A 19,341-nucleotide genomic window follows, 5' to 3' on the forward strand; every position below is an offset into this window, starting at 1 on the left:
CAAGTTGCAGCACACCATTGCCGCTTTGACCCACTACGGTGTGAATGTCTTCGCTACTCCGTAAAACTTTCGGACACTGGGTATGCTACGAGAGCCCCACCGCTCGTTCCATAGCTTCAGTGACACGCGAAGCGGCATGTATGCATGGTTTTGATAAACTCAGTCCATTTACGAAGGCACACCTTCGGCTATGGGCACGGCTCGTTTATGTGAAAAGTCAGGAAACAGTTATCCTCTTTATGGAATTAAACTTTATTGTACGCAAACAACTGTGGACGTGGCTAGTGACTTAATTGTACGCCACGTGAGTGGGTAGAAGTAGCCGATTCGAAAATCTACGAACGAGCTACTTTGACTTGGCGTTGTATTGCCCCCTCAAGTTTAAGAATGCCGTCCCGGCCTCCTGTTACCGAAGCGCGTCGTGACTTTCGCAACTTAGATGCACATATCGTTAGCCAGACTGCCGCTTAAATTCTGTATCAAAGAAAGTTCGAACATGATTCAGTGATTTACTTTTTTCGGGTTACTATCGGCGATGGATCGCATTTTTTCTCTAACTAGCGGTCAGTATACATGATCGAGTGCGTAAGCGCGACTGAACTAGGACGTAGAAAGAAACAAATACGCAGAGACAGCGCTTTTTTCTACGTCCTCGTTCAGTCGCGCTTACGCACTCTATCATGGATTCAAACCAACTAGCCCGCCAACGCGTTTTGGCCAGTGTACGTTGCTATAAATGAATGCCATGCTGCAGCGTTTCGACCAGAAGTCACACTTGCTCTAATTTTTCGCCTTGTTTAGTGTATATAAACCAAATATAAATAGTAATTATGCAGATCCAACGCACAAGTTGGAATCAATTGTCCTTATTGTCATCTGTCCAACGTGTAATGTCATGCATTATTCACGTTTATGCACCGTACCGGCAACGACATTATTCTGATGCAACTTTCATGTTTACGTGCGACACCGTCCATAATCTACGCTGAAACACAAGCGCCAGCTCATGCGAATGCCCACTGCGAGACACTGACGCAGTGGTGCTTGTAGAGGAAAGAATGGGGGGCGCACAGATGGCTACTGAGAGAAGTAGGACGCAAAAGACGGCGGTAATGTGGTTGGATAATATTTTTTTCAGTTCTATTCTTGCGTCCATGGTCCAATGGAAACTGGCGCGTGCACACGTGCTCTCGCATGAACGCGGTTTCGCGCGCACATGCCACGCGACGTGAGTCACGCGCCTATTCGGCAAGACAGCAGCAGCCACCGTCAGGAAAGCCTGGAAGGGCCCACTAAGAAAGCTTCAATTTAATAAACGAAATGTCTATTTACGTCACAACTCCTTCGTGAGGCGTAAAAGGTTTCAAGTTCAGCACCTTCACCCTTCAATGGGCACAGTAAAAGTCACCTTTATTGTGTTCTGCTCTGACGTCTGCCCTGCTCTTGACGGGATGCTGCCCACGAGACTCTTGAGTTATGCAGAAAAGCCCGCTTTCGCCACCAAGTGATAGTCCGCGGGTTACTCTCTTAAGCAAAATCACACCCTTTTGCCACACAACGATAATCGTCATCTGTCTTGCCCGCATTTCCTTTCTTTAACGCGGCGAGCCCGGTACTTTCCAGTAACGAACGGCATGCGCGTTATCAGCATGACATAGCATTCCCGACAGGAAAGTAGTTGGGCGCGGCGTTTTCAAGAAAAAAAACGCAAGCAAGGCAGATGACGATTATTGTGTGGCAGTGATACACACCAAAGGGTGTAACTTTGCCTAAGAGTGTAGTGCTGAGAGCACGCCATACGCACCCCTATGCAGCCGCACCTTCAGTGAATATTATATTGTATAAACTCTAGGACCTGAGAAACGCTGCGTTATATTTGGCATGTCGAGTTGATCACTCGGTACTGTGTCCATGGCAAACGTATGAGACCTCGTGACATGTTTAAGCACAATATTGCATATACAGATGAATTAGCGGAAAGGAAGAAAGGTCAGCCAGCTCACGTTCGGGGTGCTTGTAAGAATCTGTGATGTCTTCGCGTTCAAATTTACCAGCGGCTTTCGTGCTGATACACTGTCCAATCCTAAAAGAAAGAAAAAAAATAAAACGCACCACTGATTAATCCTATAGCAAAAGCATTGTGAAGAAATATTCTGGCGCACATATTGCTCAAAACGCCCGATATGACAGAAAAAAGGTCGGACTGGACGAGAGCCCTGTTAAAGGCGAAATTAACCAAATTTATGAAACACATGACTGATAGGGGCATGTCTGTTGTATAGAGCCGTACATGTAAGAATCTGCTTTATTTACTCGCTTAAAAATACTTGCGATTGCTTTTATCTCTCCATTCTTGTCTTTGCTTCTCTCTGTTCATACACATGTGCGTTTAGCACATTTTTTTGGTACATCTTCAATGCTCTTTCTGTAACGCTAAATAAGTACAGTTGACATTCGAAGCATACTGAGCAAAACGATTCGCCATAGAGCACTGCCGGACGGCGCCAGACAAGTTGGCCAGAGTGTGAAGATGCGCCGATTCGTTCCGCCTTTCTGTCGTGGGATCACAATGAAACCAGTCCAAATGAAAATTTCGACTGCGCCCGATGGGGAACCAGCGACGTGCGGTGTATCGTGCCGGAAGTGCGCCCACTCGCGCTACTCGCTTGTGGAACCGGCACGAGACGTTCATAGCGCTGCCACATTCAGGCGCTTGATACCAGTTGTTCGCTCTTGTCGACGGGTGTGGGACAGCATACGGCCTTTGGTCAACAGGCAGTCGTTACAAAGTTGTGCTTCTTAAAGGGACACTAAAGAGAAATAATAAATTTGTTTAGACTGATTAAGCAGCTTTCCTTTGAAAAAGACAATTTTTTTCAATTTCGTGATAATAAGTTGAATATCGAAGGGAAATGAAGGTCCTAGTTCTATTTTTGTTTTTTTTAATTTTGTGTGAGAGCCCCAGCGCCGGTACGTCATCGTGACGTCACGCAATGTCTTTTTTTTTTTTTTTCCTTTTTCTTGCATTTGGGTTGAATAGGGCTCAGTAAATGTTCCCGAAACTTCATATATGTTCAATATTTGGTCCAATTAGCACAGAATGTATTTAATGTTTACCGAAAAAAGTCCCTAGCAGACGCCTTCAAAATCCATGATATTACGGGCAACTGTTGCGGGAACCTCAAGGCGATGTCGCCGCCAGTCTTTCGTTTTGGCACCTTTTTTAGATGACCAAGCCTCTTCTCGCAGTAAGAGTGCTGTTTTTGGTATTATATGAGGGTAATGTATTAATACAGGTGAAATCATATTTCCCTATAGTGTCCCTTTAAGCCCTCCATTCATATTAAATTAAATGTTCTTTCTTTGCATATACCGAATCATGCCACTAACCGGATTAAGTTCTGAGGGCGGGAAGTACCCCCTTCTGCAAGTTTTTTCCCGGGTGAGCACTTTTCCGACATAACCCAAAGACCGCGGAAGCTATTAACCTGCCCTCCCGACTCCAATACATGGCACCGTGTTCGGCCTTGTATGACCGTTTCTACTGAACTATGGCGTCTTACTTGTCTGTGGCCTTGCGAATGAGCTTGAGTGGCTGCATTGGGCCCTGGTAACGCCAGTAGATCTGGTCTGCGTTCACTTCCGCGAAGATGAACGTACCGTCGTAAGGCTTCAGAATCTCGGCCCGCTTGATAGCCTTGACGCTAGCTGGTCCACAGCGGTAGATGCCTGCATAATACGAGGCCCACATAGCAGGAACCAGTAAATGGAGTTACGCTGTGCGCCCTGCTGTTTTGTGTCGTAACCTTATTTCCAGGTGCGAAATGCTCGCGCAGAAAGTCAGTTCATTCGCAGCTGCGATGGTGATTTCCATGGTAGCCGCTCACATTCTGCCTACAAATTTAGCTGCATTATATTATATTGCAGTTTAAAGGGACACTAAAAGAAAATACTAAGTCGACGTGGACTGTTTAAATATCATTCCAGAAACTCCGCAACGCTTGTGTTGCGCCAAGAAAAGACTTAGTTTACGAGAAAATTGCATTTGAAGGGTCCGAATGCACTTTTCGAAATTCAAATCTCCCGCCACCCAACGGGGGGGGAATGGTGACGTTGCATACGCCATCACCACCCTTTGCTGCTGTCGGTGAGTAAAACCCTGCGCGACAGACGGCGCTACCGAGCCAAGACAGACTAAAAGCGAAGCTCATTACTTTTCGAAGCGAGATCGGGATGCCTTAGAACACGCACTTATAAAGCGAGATATAAGAAGGAAGAAGAAGCATGTGCTTACTGCGATAAAGCTAGGGACACGATGGAGCATGTTTTATTCGAATGTGAAGATATCTGCCCAGTGGTGGATTTAGGCACCTCTGGCCTCCTTGAAGCCCTTGGGTTCAGCGAGAGCAGGGGGACAGTAAACATGTCCGCAATAGAGATTACTAAGAGGCGATTGGAAGCTTGGTGGAAGTAGGGAAACGGACAAACAACGGAGACGTACAAAAACAAAGTTGGTCAAGTGGCGTGGACAGTTCGGGCATCCCGTGACATCACATGGAATTTAATTCCCTGCTGCTTGCAGTTTGTGCTAGTTTCGCGAGCCGGTTAAACCTGCGCAGCACAACGCGATAACGAAACTAGTGAAACGCGAAAGCGTTGGCGGCGCGGAGTTGAGCGAAAATGAAACCTTTCGACCACCCGCGTCGTTGTCAACGGTAATTTCAATGGGTTATTTTTTTCTAAAAAAATGAAATAGAATTAGACAAGTACTATTTTATTTCGTCTTATAATACAATGCAAGGATGTTTTTGCAACGAATGGTTGAGTACTATTGACAGAATTTGATTGAGGAGTGCTTTCGTCATAGGGCAAGTGCTTGAATGTCCTGGGGGAGTCTCTAGCCATGTCCTGCATTTACCTCAATTTCGCGATTATTAAGGCTCCGTTCGCGATAATATTGACGCCTTAGAGATTCTCGAGCAAACTTGACTTAATATTTGCCTTTAGTGTCAAAAGCCCTAGAGTAAACCGACTTGTCCTTCGTCCTATCCTAAGCTCTCTGCAGTGCCGTACATTATATGCCCATACATCATTTTACACGACCTCAGAGTCACTAACTAGATTTGCACCAACACTGCGCGCGCGACTCACCATCCGAGGCTTCCTGCGGTGTGGCATCGATGGCCTGCCAGCCAGAATAGTCTCCGGGCTCCAGGTCAGGCCGCGTCATCCACGCCTCGTTCCACACATGGAAGTTCCTGAAAATTCGCATACCTTTGCTGGGCCCACTCCTCTATAAACGTGGATTTAATAGGTAAGCAGTGCTACCCGGCCTTGAATACAGTTAATCATAATGGGACGTGCGCTGTGCACATCAAGGACCATCCTCATTCAAACTTCGTACCAGATCGAGTCCTTGTTCAGCTTTTCAATGGCCTCCCCATTGTCGTTGTAGAACTGGTCCACGGTCAAACTGCTGTGCGTGTCGTGGGCCGAGTAGTAGTTTGTCACTGGCCGAGACGGTATGCCCAGGGCCCGAAGCACTGCGGCGCAAACATTAGTATCTGAGGACACAGTGCTTGCAGTGTGGTGTACTTCACCGTCCTGATGTCAATGCCGTGCTTACGGCATTTTCTCTGTGTGTGTGCGTGCGTGTGTGTGTGTGTGTGTGTGTGTGCGTGTGCGCGTGCGTGTGCGTGCGTGTGTGTGTGTGTGTGCGTGCGTGTGCGCATGTGCGTGCATGCGCGCGCGCGTGTGTGTGTGTGTGTGTGTGTGTGTGTGTGTGTGTGTGTGTGTGTGTGTGTGTGTGTGTGTGTGTGTGTGTGTGTGTGTGTGTGTGTGTGTGTGTGTGTGTGTGTGTGTGTGTGTGTGTGTGTGTGTGTGTGTGCGTGTGTGTGTGTGTGTGTGTTATCGTGAGCAATTGATAGCTGAGATAGGCTGTCCCATGTCGCTCTACGTTTTCATAAATCTAAGACCTATACTTTTTCTTTCTTGCGAGTAAAAACTGTGGACATACATCAATTGCTTATAAGGTCTTAACGTTCGGTTAAAGCAAAGTTTTGCAGGATGCTTGCTAGAAAGCATCATTTGCACCCAGCAGCTTTAGACCAGAGAGGATAGAGGAAGAACAACTCTCACCAGTGGTTGCTACGCCTGCGAAGACCCAACACTGGCCGTACTTCACAGACTTTTTGTGTTTGTAAAACTGCTGCAATATTGAGGCGCTCCCTGTCCACCCTGTTGGAGGTGTGCCGCTTGAAAATTTCTCTGTCCAGTTGCCCACGATGACACCTTCGTCGTTCGGAGCATTGACCTGGAATGACGTGTACGCCAAAGTCAGCAATTTGTGGTGCCGCGGCGCGCACAGCAATCGAAGTTTTGTGTAAAGTACTTCGCGGCTGCAAAAATTGGAAACAGGTTATTGCTCAGCCTGCAGGCTGGCTCTTACCACCGCGGAGACGTGCCTGACAACTTTTACAGGATCCGCACACGCTGGAGACGCCAGCCGTCCCACGTGTCGCAGCAGGTAGACGCAGCATTCGAGCACGTTCTTCTCGAACTGAGCCACCGAGGAGGAGCAAAGAAAGCCAGAATTGGATCCTGTATTTGTAATCTGCTTGGGTCACTTGACCGAACTCAGTACACGCAAGATTATTTTTTTTGCGGCTGTTACATTACTCCTCCAAAGAACAAGTGAAAACTACTATCAGAGGATATCGAGAGCTTATCGACAGACACTAAACGCAAAAACGTTCGTGTACTTGGATTTAAATGCACATTAAAACTCCACGTGGTCCAAATTAACCCGCAGCTGTTCACTACGGCGTCCCTCATAATCTAATGCGCAGTATCAAGACGATAAAGCCAGCAAATTATTTTTTTTTAACGAGGCGAAATTTCCACCGTTAAGCATTGCTTTTTTTTTTTTTTTGTATCTTGGCTTCAGCGTTCAGTAAAGAAATATCTCGAACAAACACGATATGAAGCATTGAAGGTATACCACGCGCTCGCACAAGCTGCATGGCGCAGCAACGCCATTCACCAAAGTATTGGTCTGCATGTGTTAACACTAGGCATAGTCCTACGACACAATGCAGGTGTAAATCAAAACGTATTCGCAGCGGCCCAGTGCGGTTTAAGAACAAGTCATCGACACGTTTGTCAAACAATCTATTTCTCGATTTTGGTTTTCAGTTAAATGAACAGAGGGAGGGTCGCACTTTCAGTGGTTTGTCCTCTCAATACACTTTTGGTACAGAAGTAATCACGAGGAAGCCTTGATTGCTTATTTTTTTCTGGCGATACCTTCCTTTCATAAGGTACCGCACCATCCTTTGAATCCTCTAGAAAATGAATCTGCTTTTATGAAAGCCGCTTTAACGGCAATTAAAGGCATTCACTGCACCTGAAGAGAAGTGGGCGTTGCTCAGGTTTTTAACAATATACTACGCTAATAGAAATGAACTGCCTTTATTTATTTTGCCGTACCTGGCCGTAGCTCCACACGGTAGGCCTAAGTCTGCTGTGGCTTCCTCGCCAGATGAGGCCACTCTCCATTAGAACGCACTCATACCGCATCTTGGTATTGTCCATGTACACAGTGTCGGCTGCAGAAAACAGTGCAAGGTTCTCACGCGTTAATTGCACGACAGAATAACCGCGTAAGCGAACTCCATATGGCCAGGAGACTAAATTAGTTTACTTGCTTTAAACACAGAACTAACAGCGTTTTGTACTTTCAAACGCTCGGTGCTTACCCCTGTTCCAAGGATTGAAGAGAATGTAGACTGGGTCCCTGTGTGTGTATCGGAATCCAGTGTTGTCGTTCTCAGAACGGTTCTTAGTATCAATGTCCATGATCCAGTCTCCGACTATTACATTGGCAGGAGGTGTGATCTGCAAACGTGCAAAATGCGTGTAGTCACCACGTTGAAGGTGCTTATCTTTTGTTCATCTTTTTCATATCGATAATTTGGCTCAACAGCAAGACAAACAAAAAAAACTATAAAGTATTCCGAGCGAGCACCTCAATTGGAAAACGGTTGACTGAAGACTGCGAATTATTATCGAATCCTTATTTTATGGCGTAGGACTTGCTGGGAGACGACTACGTCGCGTTCTGCCTTGAAGCATTTGTTTCATCTCTCCCTCGCTTTCTCTCTTTGCTATAGCTTTATTCTTGGTTACGGTAGAAATAGTGTAGTAGTAGTATAACAGCACAAATGCAAGAAAGACGAGACAAAACAGAGGGCAGGACACAATTTTTCAACTTTGTACCGGGCCTTTTCCTGTCCGTGTTCATTATGTATTTTCTTTTTTTTTTTTTTTTTTTTTAAGCGAAGCTGCATACGGCTAGGTTGCGGGGGAAAATGCGTACGTCTATCGAGCCGTGTAGATCGAGAATTTCTCCGCATAGGTGGGCCGATACCGAAGATGCGCAATACCGGGCCCACCCGCGGTGGAGGTGAAGCAGGATTTAAGCACTCCGCCAACTTACAAAAATACGTTTAATAGCTTAGGTCCAAATACAACCCGTATCAGATTAAGCTGATAAGAACAGATACTATACTTTGACTCGCGTTGGCCATGTCTACGTTCGCACCACCCTCTCTTTGTTGACTTTCCAAGCGTTTGCGTATCTCCTTTCCTTTCCTTCCGCTCCATCATGGTGGCGGTCCCGTAAGTGTGCTGCCCGCCAGGACCGCGAGGCGTAAAGGAACGCGAACCGTCCATGTGGCTCAGATCCCGAATACTTGGAACGTTTCATCGGAGCCACGGCCAGGTTTCAGAGGAAGTTTGTGGGGAACCAATTGTGGGGAACCAACCTTGGCTACGGTGAAGCAGTGTGTGCCCACGGAGGGCGGTGAGATGCACGTTTGTTCTACGCGCCGGGATTCGTTAGTAAAAGGTATCGTGCCGCGTTTTGCAAAGATGCATGGGTATGTATACCCCCGGTGCCTCATCATCTTCCGAGGCTCAACATCGTGGACGAGCGACTATAGTCGTGCCTCGTAGTCCATTTATGTGCATACGGGGTTTGGCGCACAGTAATGCACAATTCGCCATTAAGCGGTCCACATACACAGCTTGGCTGGTCATCCACCTTCACAGAGTGGAATGGCACTGAGTTTTTTTAATCGATAACGTCGATATTCAAGGCGTTTCGCAATGTGAAATAACGATGATATAGGCGTAAAATGAACGTTTATCGTTCTCTCCAGGACAAATGTCCAACTTCTCGCCATGGCGTATTAAAGAGCCTGTGTGACTTCGTGAATTCCCACAACAGCGTCCAGTTTTGTTCTCAGATCCACGTACTGGGTGTTTCTGCGATGACTTTCAGAATTTCTTTAAAAATTCATCTGTGGCAGATAGCGCAATTCTACTCTTTGAGTTGGTGCACTTGAAGAGGCGGACATTACTTGCACAATAAATCGCAATGCCTAATCTACTAATTAACAATAATTCAATAATTACGTTCCTAACTAATTACTTTATCACATAGTGCAATTTACAAATTTCAGCTTGTGGGACTGCAAGGCATATCCGCTTGAATACAGTGCTTAGGATGACATCTTTTTAGAGATATGTACCACCAAACTTGCTGTAAAAATGCACTGTCGTCCCACTTACTTTTCTACCAAAACGCTGTTTTGTGCATTGAAACACGAAAGTAACTGCACTGCCTATGTATTTCTTCTCAAAGTTCGGGAATTAATATCTCGAAACTCGTGCAATCATGAGAATTCGTTCCAATCTACTACCTATCTAATTATAGCTACCTTGCGAACTTCCAGGCTACAATTTATAAATTGCAATATTCGCTGTAAAGTAATTGGTTAAAATATAATTAGTGAACTTTTGCTAATTATTTCATTATGCATTTCGACTTATCGCCCAGATAATGTCCGCCTGTTTGGGCAATACATATCGAAGATTATAACTGCGCTATCTGCCACAAATTATTTTTTTTAATTACTGAAAGTCTTCGCAGCAACACCCAGTATATTTGACCTCATACTGCCGCATTAACATGACACTGAAAGAAAACGCCTATGTCAGCTTAGACTGATAAAGTATTTTTGAAGAACTCTATCTTCGTTGATATTGCGGTAATGGTTATTTTATCGTGGAGAAAATTACAGTAAAAGTTCAATTTTTCGAATTTCGTGCCAAAAGCCATGCGATGGTAAGTCACTGTGACGTCACACATTTCAAAGTTTTTTTCTTTTTTTGGCATTTGGGCTGCTGCGGCTCATTCAATGTTCTTGAAACTTCCTACGTTTAGTGATTACCTTATTTTTACAATAACAACGTAGTCAATTTTTGCCAATAAGAATTTAACAAAGCCAGAGCAGACGCGGTCAAAAGTCATAACGTCACAGCGAGCAGTTGCGGAAACTTCAAGGCGGCGTCGCCACTCGTCTTTTGCTGCTTCTTTTCTGGCTTATCACGCCTCCTTTCACGGTAGGGGTGAATTTTTTTGGTATTGTAGAAGGGTAATTTACAAACATAGCTAAATAATGTTTATCTTTAGTGTCTCTGCTCTGTTCTAGCCTGGTACGTCCTGTCTTGTTTATTATTTGTGCGTGTTAGACGTCTCTCGCGACACAGTGTCTGGCAAATTAGCTCGCCACCTGTAAACAACCATGTCCTCTTCGTTAAGCACGCATGCCTTAAGTTATTCTTCTTATTATGCCTGTCTTTTTTTTTTTGCGTTTCAGAATTCTAAAAATCGCAAGCCCCTATAGGGTTGTTCCAGTCACATTCGCACACCTGGCACACACTACATTATAACTATGAAGTTAAGAGAGTACATGATCGGATAATGGATGTTTCTACCTCGACGTCGATGACGTTGTCGCGAGCCCTTGTGACGAGAGCCGTCCAGGAGGAGACACTTCCCAAGTATTCGGTGGACGACCGGTAGCCAACGGGCACCACAGCCACGGTGTTTTTGGTGTAGGACGGGGCCTCTTCCCCTGCGCATGTACACACGCACACAAAAGACGTTTCGCGAAGCACAACTAAAATTTGGGCTGTTTGATATAAATTCCTCGTGATGCCTTAGGTGCCAAGTGGAACACCACAGAAAGAGGGCCGACGGGCGCCGTTGTCCGTTCTATGTTGCGTTCTGCTTGGCGCCTAAGGCATCACGGTGTTTCGCGAAGCACGCATTTCATCAGTACAGTCAGCACCTTTACTGCACGGCTTCGACAGAGACGATGACAGGATTGAGGTTGGTCAAAGCGCTTTCTTTTCCCTTTCTAAAACGAGGCTTCTCCTTTCTTACCACATGCGTCATGGCAGCCGGGTGCCTTGCGTGCGCGGATGCCACTGTTCAAACCGTTTGTGGTGCTGTGTAAAAAAGATGAAAACTCTCGCCTTTTCTTTGTTATATTGCAGCTGAAATGCGAAATGCGTATGCACTTTGTTCCATGCGGAAGTTGTGTATAAAAGGCCAAGGGAAAAAACCTGGGATTATAAGCAAATTCTAACAAATTAATATTCTAACAAATTCTAACAAATTCGTTCATTAAAGTCGGCGTTAGCAGCTTAAGATAACGTGTTACCTATTGTTGCTTATTGTGGTGAATGTTTACTATATGTTGTACCTATTGTGACCAAAGATTCTGTATCAAGGGTGTATTCGTTAACTCCTCTTACGTAAATGCCATCCGTGAGCGGCAATCGGCGCAACGATCATCACGCCGATCGCTGTCATAGGTGGCGTGTGAACGAACTCGAGATATGCGGAAATACTGTTACGTAGGAAGTTTTGAGAATGGGAGCGAAGTTTCCTACAGGGCACGCATTCACAAAATTTGTGTTACGTATACAGCGTTTCATAATTTGCTGGGGCTTGGATGACCTCCATTCATGACAGCGATCGTCATCATAATGATATCTTCGCGAGTATGGCCAGACATAGATGGCACTTAAGTAAAATTGAAGGAGGAAATGGGGGAGGGGGGGGGTGTTGAATTGAAAGCTCGGCCAGCTGAAACTTAGGTATCTGAGACATTCCCCGTGCTTAAAGGGCAACTCCGGCGATTTGTCAATGTTCAATATACGTTGTTTTGAATATACACTCTCATTCTCTGTGCCGAACGATATGACTGCAGGTCATTTAGTTTTCCGGAAAATGAATTTTCAACATTTTTTGCGTGCTCCCGACCCACGCCCACGAATGTATGACATTTTGCTGGCCCACTTGTGGTTGTGACGTCAGAGACTACACCATCACTTCGCTGAGGAAAACGAAGCTGATTCCTTTATCTACGAGGCAACGGTCGACAATCATCGTTTTGACAGGCGTGATAACCGGTGCTTCTCTTCGTCTTGCCGCAGCACAATGCGTTGAGCTTGGGGCACGTCAGCTGCCTCGCGCGGCGGAGGGTCGGAAGCAAACGGCAACCCTTAAGCGCCCATGTCGTCGCTGAAATTGTCGCTGAAATCACCGCCCTCAGAAGACACCGTCAGCTTGGCTTTTCCTGGCGTTAGCACCATGTGTACTGCGTGTTTAGCACGCATTGTGTGTGCTTGCATTATGCTAGTGTGTGGGATCTGACGTCATTGACTCATGCTGACTTTACACGAAGCAGCTACACATTGCGGTTTCGGTACCTCGTTTACTGATTATTTAAAATTATTATGAGTTTCTAAGCAAATTGAACCACCCAACCGGTGGCAAGACTGCCAATGCCATTTGAGAATGACAATATCGTAATATGGTTAAAAAACGCCGGAGTTGCTCTTTAAGAGGAAGGAAACCACCTTAAAAGACAGAAAAGACGACGGAAAAGGAAGGAGGGGCTCAGTTTTCTAGATCTCCAGTTTTAGGTTTCACGCTGCCTTGGCCGACGCTTATCCCTTCAGCGACCTCAGCACGATGACCTTCAACAACTTCATACATACAACAACCGTACCATGCCACGCCTGTTTAACTATCTTCTCAGCCACTACATCACACAGCAGGGCTGCGCCATCGCTCAGACAGCTATGCGCACGCTCGCGCGTCTAGCGTTAGCATACGCCGGTGGCATAGGCGCATCGCGCAGCGAAGCATAAACGGAACGCGCGGAGCGGTATATATTTTTTGGTGACCGAACTTCTTCCGTAACGTTGCACGTTGAGTATGAAACGGAGTATAGGTCTCGACGCCGACAGGCGTCAACAAGCGAACGCGCGTAGACGCCTGAACGCTGAACGCGCGTAGACGCGGCGGAGCGCGTGCTGACGCGTTCCAGCTCGTACGTCTGGTTGAGATTTTAGCCGCTGCCTGTCACGTTCTTCCTCTGCATCGCGCCAGTTCAGAAACCCGCCAGCGTATACCTCACCATTACTTCCGTTCTTTATTTATATCGTACAAGGCGCTCCTGAAGCCCTATATCAGTGCGTATCGAGATTCAGCTCTTTGATTCAGCTCTTTTCTTCCTCTGCATCGCGCCAGTTCAGAAACCCGCCAGCGTATACCTCACCATTACTTCCGTTCTTTATTTATATCGTACAAGGCGCTCCTGAAGCCCTATATCAGTGCGTATCGAGATTCAGCTCTTTGTGAAGCGTTCAGCCCTATACCTTCACTCCTCTGTTTGCAACGATTGTTTACGAAAAGCAAATACTTCTACGTCATGCGAGACAGCAATTATGTCAAATGTAGTCATTACTAGTCATAGCTCTAAAAAGTTGCAGCTCACTACCAAATTACTGTGCCTGTAGCAATCTTTTGAAACCTACAGGCTCTGTGGACACACGCACGGGACGGACGTGGAAGAGGATGCTGCAGTAAAGGCGAGAAACTGGAATTTTGAAGCAGCTAAGTTGCACAACAACTTCCAGGAGTGCCCTTTCGAGTCCTATAGCCAGGGAAAGACGAGCGCCTATTTTCATAGGATAGTTTGCACGCTAAAGATCGTAAGAACAGGCGCCGACGAGTCGTAAAAGCGAACATAATAGCGAAAGTGCCCAGCCAATGATAAACAGTTCTTACGAACGAAAAGCTTAGCGAATTCTGTCCAGGGAGACAGCGCGGTTTTGCGGCCTCACCCCTGACGGTGAAGACGAAGGCCAGGGCGTCTCTGTCATCATTGTAATGTCGGCTCAACTCGAGGACCACCCTGAAGGGATCCCCCCGGCGCACCACCAGCACCGGGTCGTTCCCCTTGGTCAGCTCATAGTCCTCGGTGCGGTGCTGCTCGGCGTTGTCAGCCACGCGTAGGTCCACGCTGCGCACCTGCACAATGCTGTCGCTCTTGCCCTCTGGGCAACAGCGGCAGTGTCTCGCATTAGAAGTGACCTGTGCACTCACCATTCAACCGTATACAACACACCCACGGGCCGTAGGTGTGATAAAGAAGTAGGTTTTTTAAAAAAGCAAGAAGAAAGGTATAAAACCTTGGCCCGTATTCAGAAAACGTTCTTGCGCTAGAAATATTTGTAAGACCATTTTCCAGTCAGTCCTAATGCTGGGCATAAGATTAGCGAAGGCGGTCAGCCAATGGCAGAGATCACTCACAAACTACAAGTTTTGTGAACTCAGCCCCTGTAGCCCTAGTGCGCGAACGCTCCTCCAAACAGAGTGTCACAGACCCTGCCCCCACCTGCGAGAAGTCGCTTCGTGCACTAACAATTACCTTCCCCGATGATTTCTCTAGCCTCATTGTTCTTTACTTCGGGTCGAAGCACACAAAAAATGTGCAATCGCTTTTTTGTTCAGACAGCCTCCATTCCTGTTATTTCGGAAGACTAAGCAAACGATTTTTACTATCTCTTTTCCAGTTACTGACACAAACTCAGGCCTAATTTGTAAATGCATCTCGTACACAGTGCGTGCGTGTGCGTATGTATGCGTTTGCTTGTTTGTTTCTTTGTTTGTTTGTTTGTGTTACTTCGAACACTTTTTTAAACAAAGCCTCCGAAATTTACTCGAATCATGTGACTACAAATGAAGCATCGGCTCAGGCAGACACCAAAAAAAAAAAACGCAATCCATTCACTACATACGCTAATTACATAAATAAAATTATTAGTTACAAACAATAAAGCACAATGTTATATTGTAATGTTGAAGGGAATAATCATAAGATTGCGGTTCGGTGTTTTACAATTCAAAGCGGCCATGACAATCGACATAACTGGCGTCAAATTATTCGTTCAACTTAACTGATTACGGGCGCGTCCCCACGAAGCACGGCTAACCGTCTGCAGCCTCTCCGTGACGTAGAAAGGTGGCGTAAAGTAAAGGTTCGCCATTCCGCGCGATAAAGGTCTATAACGACCCCTCCCCCCCCCCCCCCGCCCCCCCCCCCCCCGTCACACACACACACCTAAAGTCATAATTCTAACTGCGAGCCACGCAAACCACCAATCCGAATGAGGTCGCGGGAAAAGGAAAGTGTGACCGCAGCTTCATTTGCGTCACAGAGGGTCATGGCCGGAGAGCTGCACTTCGCGGTGCAGCGCATGTAATGAGGTAAATTTAAACGAACAATTTGATGCCAGTTATTTCGCCCTCTATGGCCATTTTTGAAATGTAGAACCCTGTAACTTAATTTTTATTAGTTTCTTTCAAATCTGATGTAAGAATGAGCTGTATATATAAGGTTTGTAATTGGGATGTTAAATATTTATTTCGTTTAATTAGTGAATGAATTACTGTGTGTTTTCTTGCAAATGATCTCCGCCTCAGGTAGATAATTCATATGTATAGTGACGTAATTCGAGTAAAGTCTGTAGTTGGTAAGTGTGCGTAGTAAAAGAGAAACTGTGTATGCGAACATTTCCCAGTGCAAAACAACAACATACGTAGACGACGCGATCATCGCATAGGTCTTCACCATAAATAAACATTACGATTGCCAGTCAGCTCTCACGCATGTCGTCTGCGGTTGTCCTGGTCTTGAGTTGTGATTTTGTTACCCCACGTATGCACCCAAGAGGCCCAAACTAACACTCCGCTGACGTGTGTATATTTTCTTCCCCTCTTAAAAAAGAAGTCGTTCCTACTGAACTGCAAAAGAAAAGGAATTCGGCAGAGACACTTAAGACTGCTTACGTGTGGGAATGCGAAAGCATTACAGCCGCGCAAGCTCTCGCCTGCGTTCTAACTACGCCTCGGTTGAGGCCAAATCAAAACATGCCAAGCGTCTCAACGCGCTCGCTTGCGTGCAAGGAGTTCATGACTCGAAGGACCGTTAAGCGGCGTTAACCGTTAAGGCGTCCTCGGATTGTTTTCTTCCCGCAAATCATTGCGAAAAGAAAAGGAAGGCCTTTTTAAGAAGTTCAATATCAAAGTTGAGTCGTTGTGAATGAGCGACACTTCACGAAATGGAGAGTTGGTTTAGTTTGTTTTTGTACTCCACGTAGACAGCCAAGCATGAAAGTGGCCGTAGAAGCATTCGGGCCCAGTCACGTTGCATAATGTAAGCACGATTTAACAAGAGTTGTAGCACACTGCAGCGTGCTAGAATTCGAGCATATTCTAGTAAGCCCCAGCTCTGATTCTATAACGTATCAAAAAACACTACGTGTTTGCCTCTAGGTTTCCGTGTATGCGACACGAACGACTTGTTTTTTTTTTTGTTTTTTTTTGTTTTTTTTCCATATTTAGGCGTATTGCAGTTCCGTTCGTTTATTGTATACACACGCTATTTCGCTATTCCCGCTCCAATTAGGTCGCAGAAGTACTTTTTATTCGTATTTTTGCACCTTTCCATGTTTTCTTGCTTGCAAGAAACTTCACTAACAGGGTAAATTACTTTCTAAGAGCACTGTTAATTATGCCTACAATGTTTTTTTCTTCTATTCATACCCCAAGCTAGAAGAAAATGATCAAACGTTTTCAAGACAAGCATAAATATCAGGAGCGTATTGACAAATTAATTCCTTTAACAATGCGTTCAATAATCCTAGAGTGCTTGAGGGAAAATGCTCCCTATTCTATTCTATTCTATTCTATTCTATTCTATTCTATTCTATTCTATTCGGCACTTTTACAATATGTGCTCCAAATGCGAAATTGTTTCAATACGACAGGTTGAACACTTATGCCTTCACAATGTTACTGGTACGTCCGGAGCAACTTTAGAACCGCCCTGCTCTGTTTGCCGTGGATAGTTGTCGAAGTTCTCGCCGCCTCAGTTCGGGTTCTTCACGTGAAGTCTTTTAGCTAGACGACCTAGAATTCCTTTCCTCTTAAGAGCAAAACTCGCACCTACAATCTACACGTGGCCTACGCCGATCAAACTCCGAAACACTTACCGCGGCATGGTGCCCCCACACGCTGCGTTCTAATCCCAGCACGGGCAATTCAAAAATACAGTGGATTAGAGTATTTTAATAAACTTGCAGCATTTAAATTACGGTATCTTTTTTTTTTTTTAACTTCGCGCAGTAGGAAGACAATGAGCAGGATACTAAAAGCTCTCGGTCGGTATTGACAAGGCGTGTCTTACGCTAAAACTGTTTCTAAAAACAGGCGTCTGTCGGTCGTAATAACATATTAGTGAGTGTGGCCGATAAATGACAAATACTGCATGCAAACAAAAAGCTTTGTGAATGCGGCATCTGTGACGTACGGAATTGCGCAGAGTCAGAGCGTTATACCCATCTTCTGTACTCAACATGTATTCCTGAACAAAAGCCAAGACCGGCAAGTATTTGTGAGCGCTGGAACTTCATAAGCTTCGATCAGGCGTCTCGCTGATCACTCAAGGTCAATGCGAGGCTAGGCAGGCAGCCTTCGTCTTTCGACGGTACGCACGTGTGTTTGTTGTCATATCAATGCCTGAGTTTGGCGAGACAAGCCATTTCCAAACCAAGCCCCATTGGGTACGCAACGCACAGATGTCCACTTGATACCGACAACAGCTGTTCGTGGCGTACATTTGTCATGGTGGACGTTTGAAGACAGGAAGGGTCTGCGTTGTCACTGAACTCGCGTCAATGACTGATAGAACGATGGAGGTAAATTGCTGCGCTTCCATCGCGGGATATGAGACAGCTTGGACTGCTTTGGACAGCGTACGCTTGATTACATAAGGCAGCACTCAATGCGAAATCAGTCCCGATTGTCGCTGAAAGCAGGCTTTAAGAGAAAACTATATGTATATCACCTCGAAGTTTGGCTATATATATATATATATATATATATATATATATATATATATATATGCCCCGCCTTTTACAATTAAACGACCTGCAAACAGCAGAACCTGCGTAACTGGATATCGCCTATATATACGGAATCGCTGCTCAAACGGGTCGGCCTTTTGAGAGCTTTCATTCCGTCTAGACAATGCAAAAAACATATATCGATAGCGGTGCGCTATTCTTCCCAGGTGGCTATATTTAGGACTTTTTTTTTTTTCTTCTGAGCAAGGCCTGGCTAAGCTTAACACGCCGGATGTCGACACAGCGGCATACGCACGGGAATAAAGTCACTTGCAACACGATACGCCACAAGCAAAAGCAAGTTCACGAAGATTCTTTACAATGTGTGCTTTGTCCGTTCATCTTTTGTGTTTAAGGCATCAGCTGGCCCTCGAAGGGCTTGCGTTATATGAAATACTCGAACAAGGTAAAGAGGAAAAGGTCTAAAACCAGTAAGAGACAAATGAAAAGAAAACGGAATGCCTTGGTTCCGATGCCCAGCCTGATAGAAGGCGCGGTTCGGCAGTTCCTTGAGGTGTGTGCGTATGTGCACATACACGGTGCATGCAAGCGTCTACAGCTGTTCCACCTGCGGCCGTTCGGAACTGCGAGCCCACACAGCTGATTTCCGATCTCTGACCCGCATCCGAGCTCCGTTCAGTGCGGAATTGGCCGTCAGCAGCGATCGCAGAATAAAGCGACGCGTCTCGTGTGGGCATCATCTCCGCAGCCGTCCATCGGCGACGTGGGAGGCGTGTGCGTGTGTGTTACGTGCGTGAGGGGGCAGACAGCGCTTGCGTGCGCACGCACACTTCTTCGCGAAGCCAAGGCCGCGCTGTGTCTGCTGATCGTGAGAGGCCCACTTCTTGGAGCGCCCCGGAACTCCCGCAAAGGAGCGCCGTTGCGCAATGCACTCCCTTTCCCTGCGTGTCCCCTCAAGGCCGGCAGGGGTCAGCGCTTTCGCCCGAGGCAACAGCGGCAGCCCTTTGTCGTCGCCTGACGCCTTTTGCGGCAGCTGCGATACGCTTTAGCACAAGCTATGTGCACTTTCACGCACGACGGCAGGACGGCGTGCGGAATTTCTGGCCTCGTATAACACCTCATTATCGCGCGGAAAAAAGAACCTAACAAGCAATGTCCAGTCTCACAGCAACAACATCGTCCCTCGTCAATCGTATTTTCTCTCTT

General features: G+C 46.1%; 1 protein-coding gene and 1 pseudogene across 1 annotated transcript in view; both read right to left on the bottom strand.

Annotated features, from left to right (window-relative positions):
- The window catches only part of LOC126546225 (annulin-like), a 74,702-nt gene that overhangs the window by 11,512 nt on the left and 43,849 nt on the right, over positions 1-19,341 (bottom strand). The window contains exons 3-12 of the mRNA XM_055062173.2: positions 14,050-14,262; positions 10,843-10,982; positions 7,758-7,896; positions 7,489-7,607; positions 6,449-6,559; positions 6,139-6,313; positions 5,405-5,543; positions 5,152-5,258; positions 3,564-3,729; positions 2,004-2,083 (exon numbers count right to left, since the gene is read on the bottom strand). Coding sequence (XP_054918148.2) covers positions 2,004-2,083; positions 3,564-3,729; positions 5,152-5,258; positions 5,405-5,543; positions 6,139-6,313; positions 6,449-6,559; positions 7,489-7,607; positions 7,758-7,896; positions 10,843-10,982; positions 14,050-14,262 — 1,389 coding nt within the window. The remainder of the gene's footprint in view (positions 1-2,003; positions 2,084-3,563; positions 3,730-5,151; positions 5,259-5,404; positions 5,544-6,138; positions 6,314-6,448; positions 6,560-7,488; positions 7,608-7,757; positions 7,897-10,842; positions 10,983-14,049; positions 14,263-19,341) is intronic.
- LOC126546383 (U2 spliceosomal RNA) lies at positions 8,412-8,588 on the bottom strand (annotated as a pseudogene).

Source organism: Dermacentor andersoni, chromosome 1 (genome assembly GCF_023375885.2).
Source record: "Dermacentor andersoni chromosome 1, qqDerAnde1_hic_scaffold, whole genome shotgun sequence".
Lineage (NCBI taxonomy): Eukaryota > Metazoa > Arthropoda > Arachnida > Ixodida > Ixodidae > Dermacentor > Dermacentor andersoni.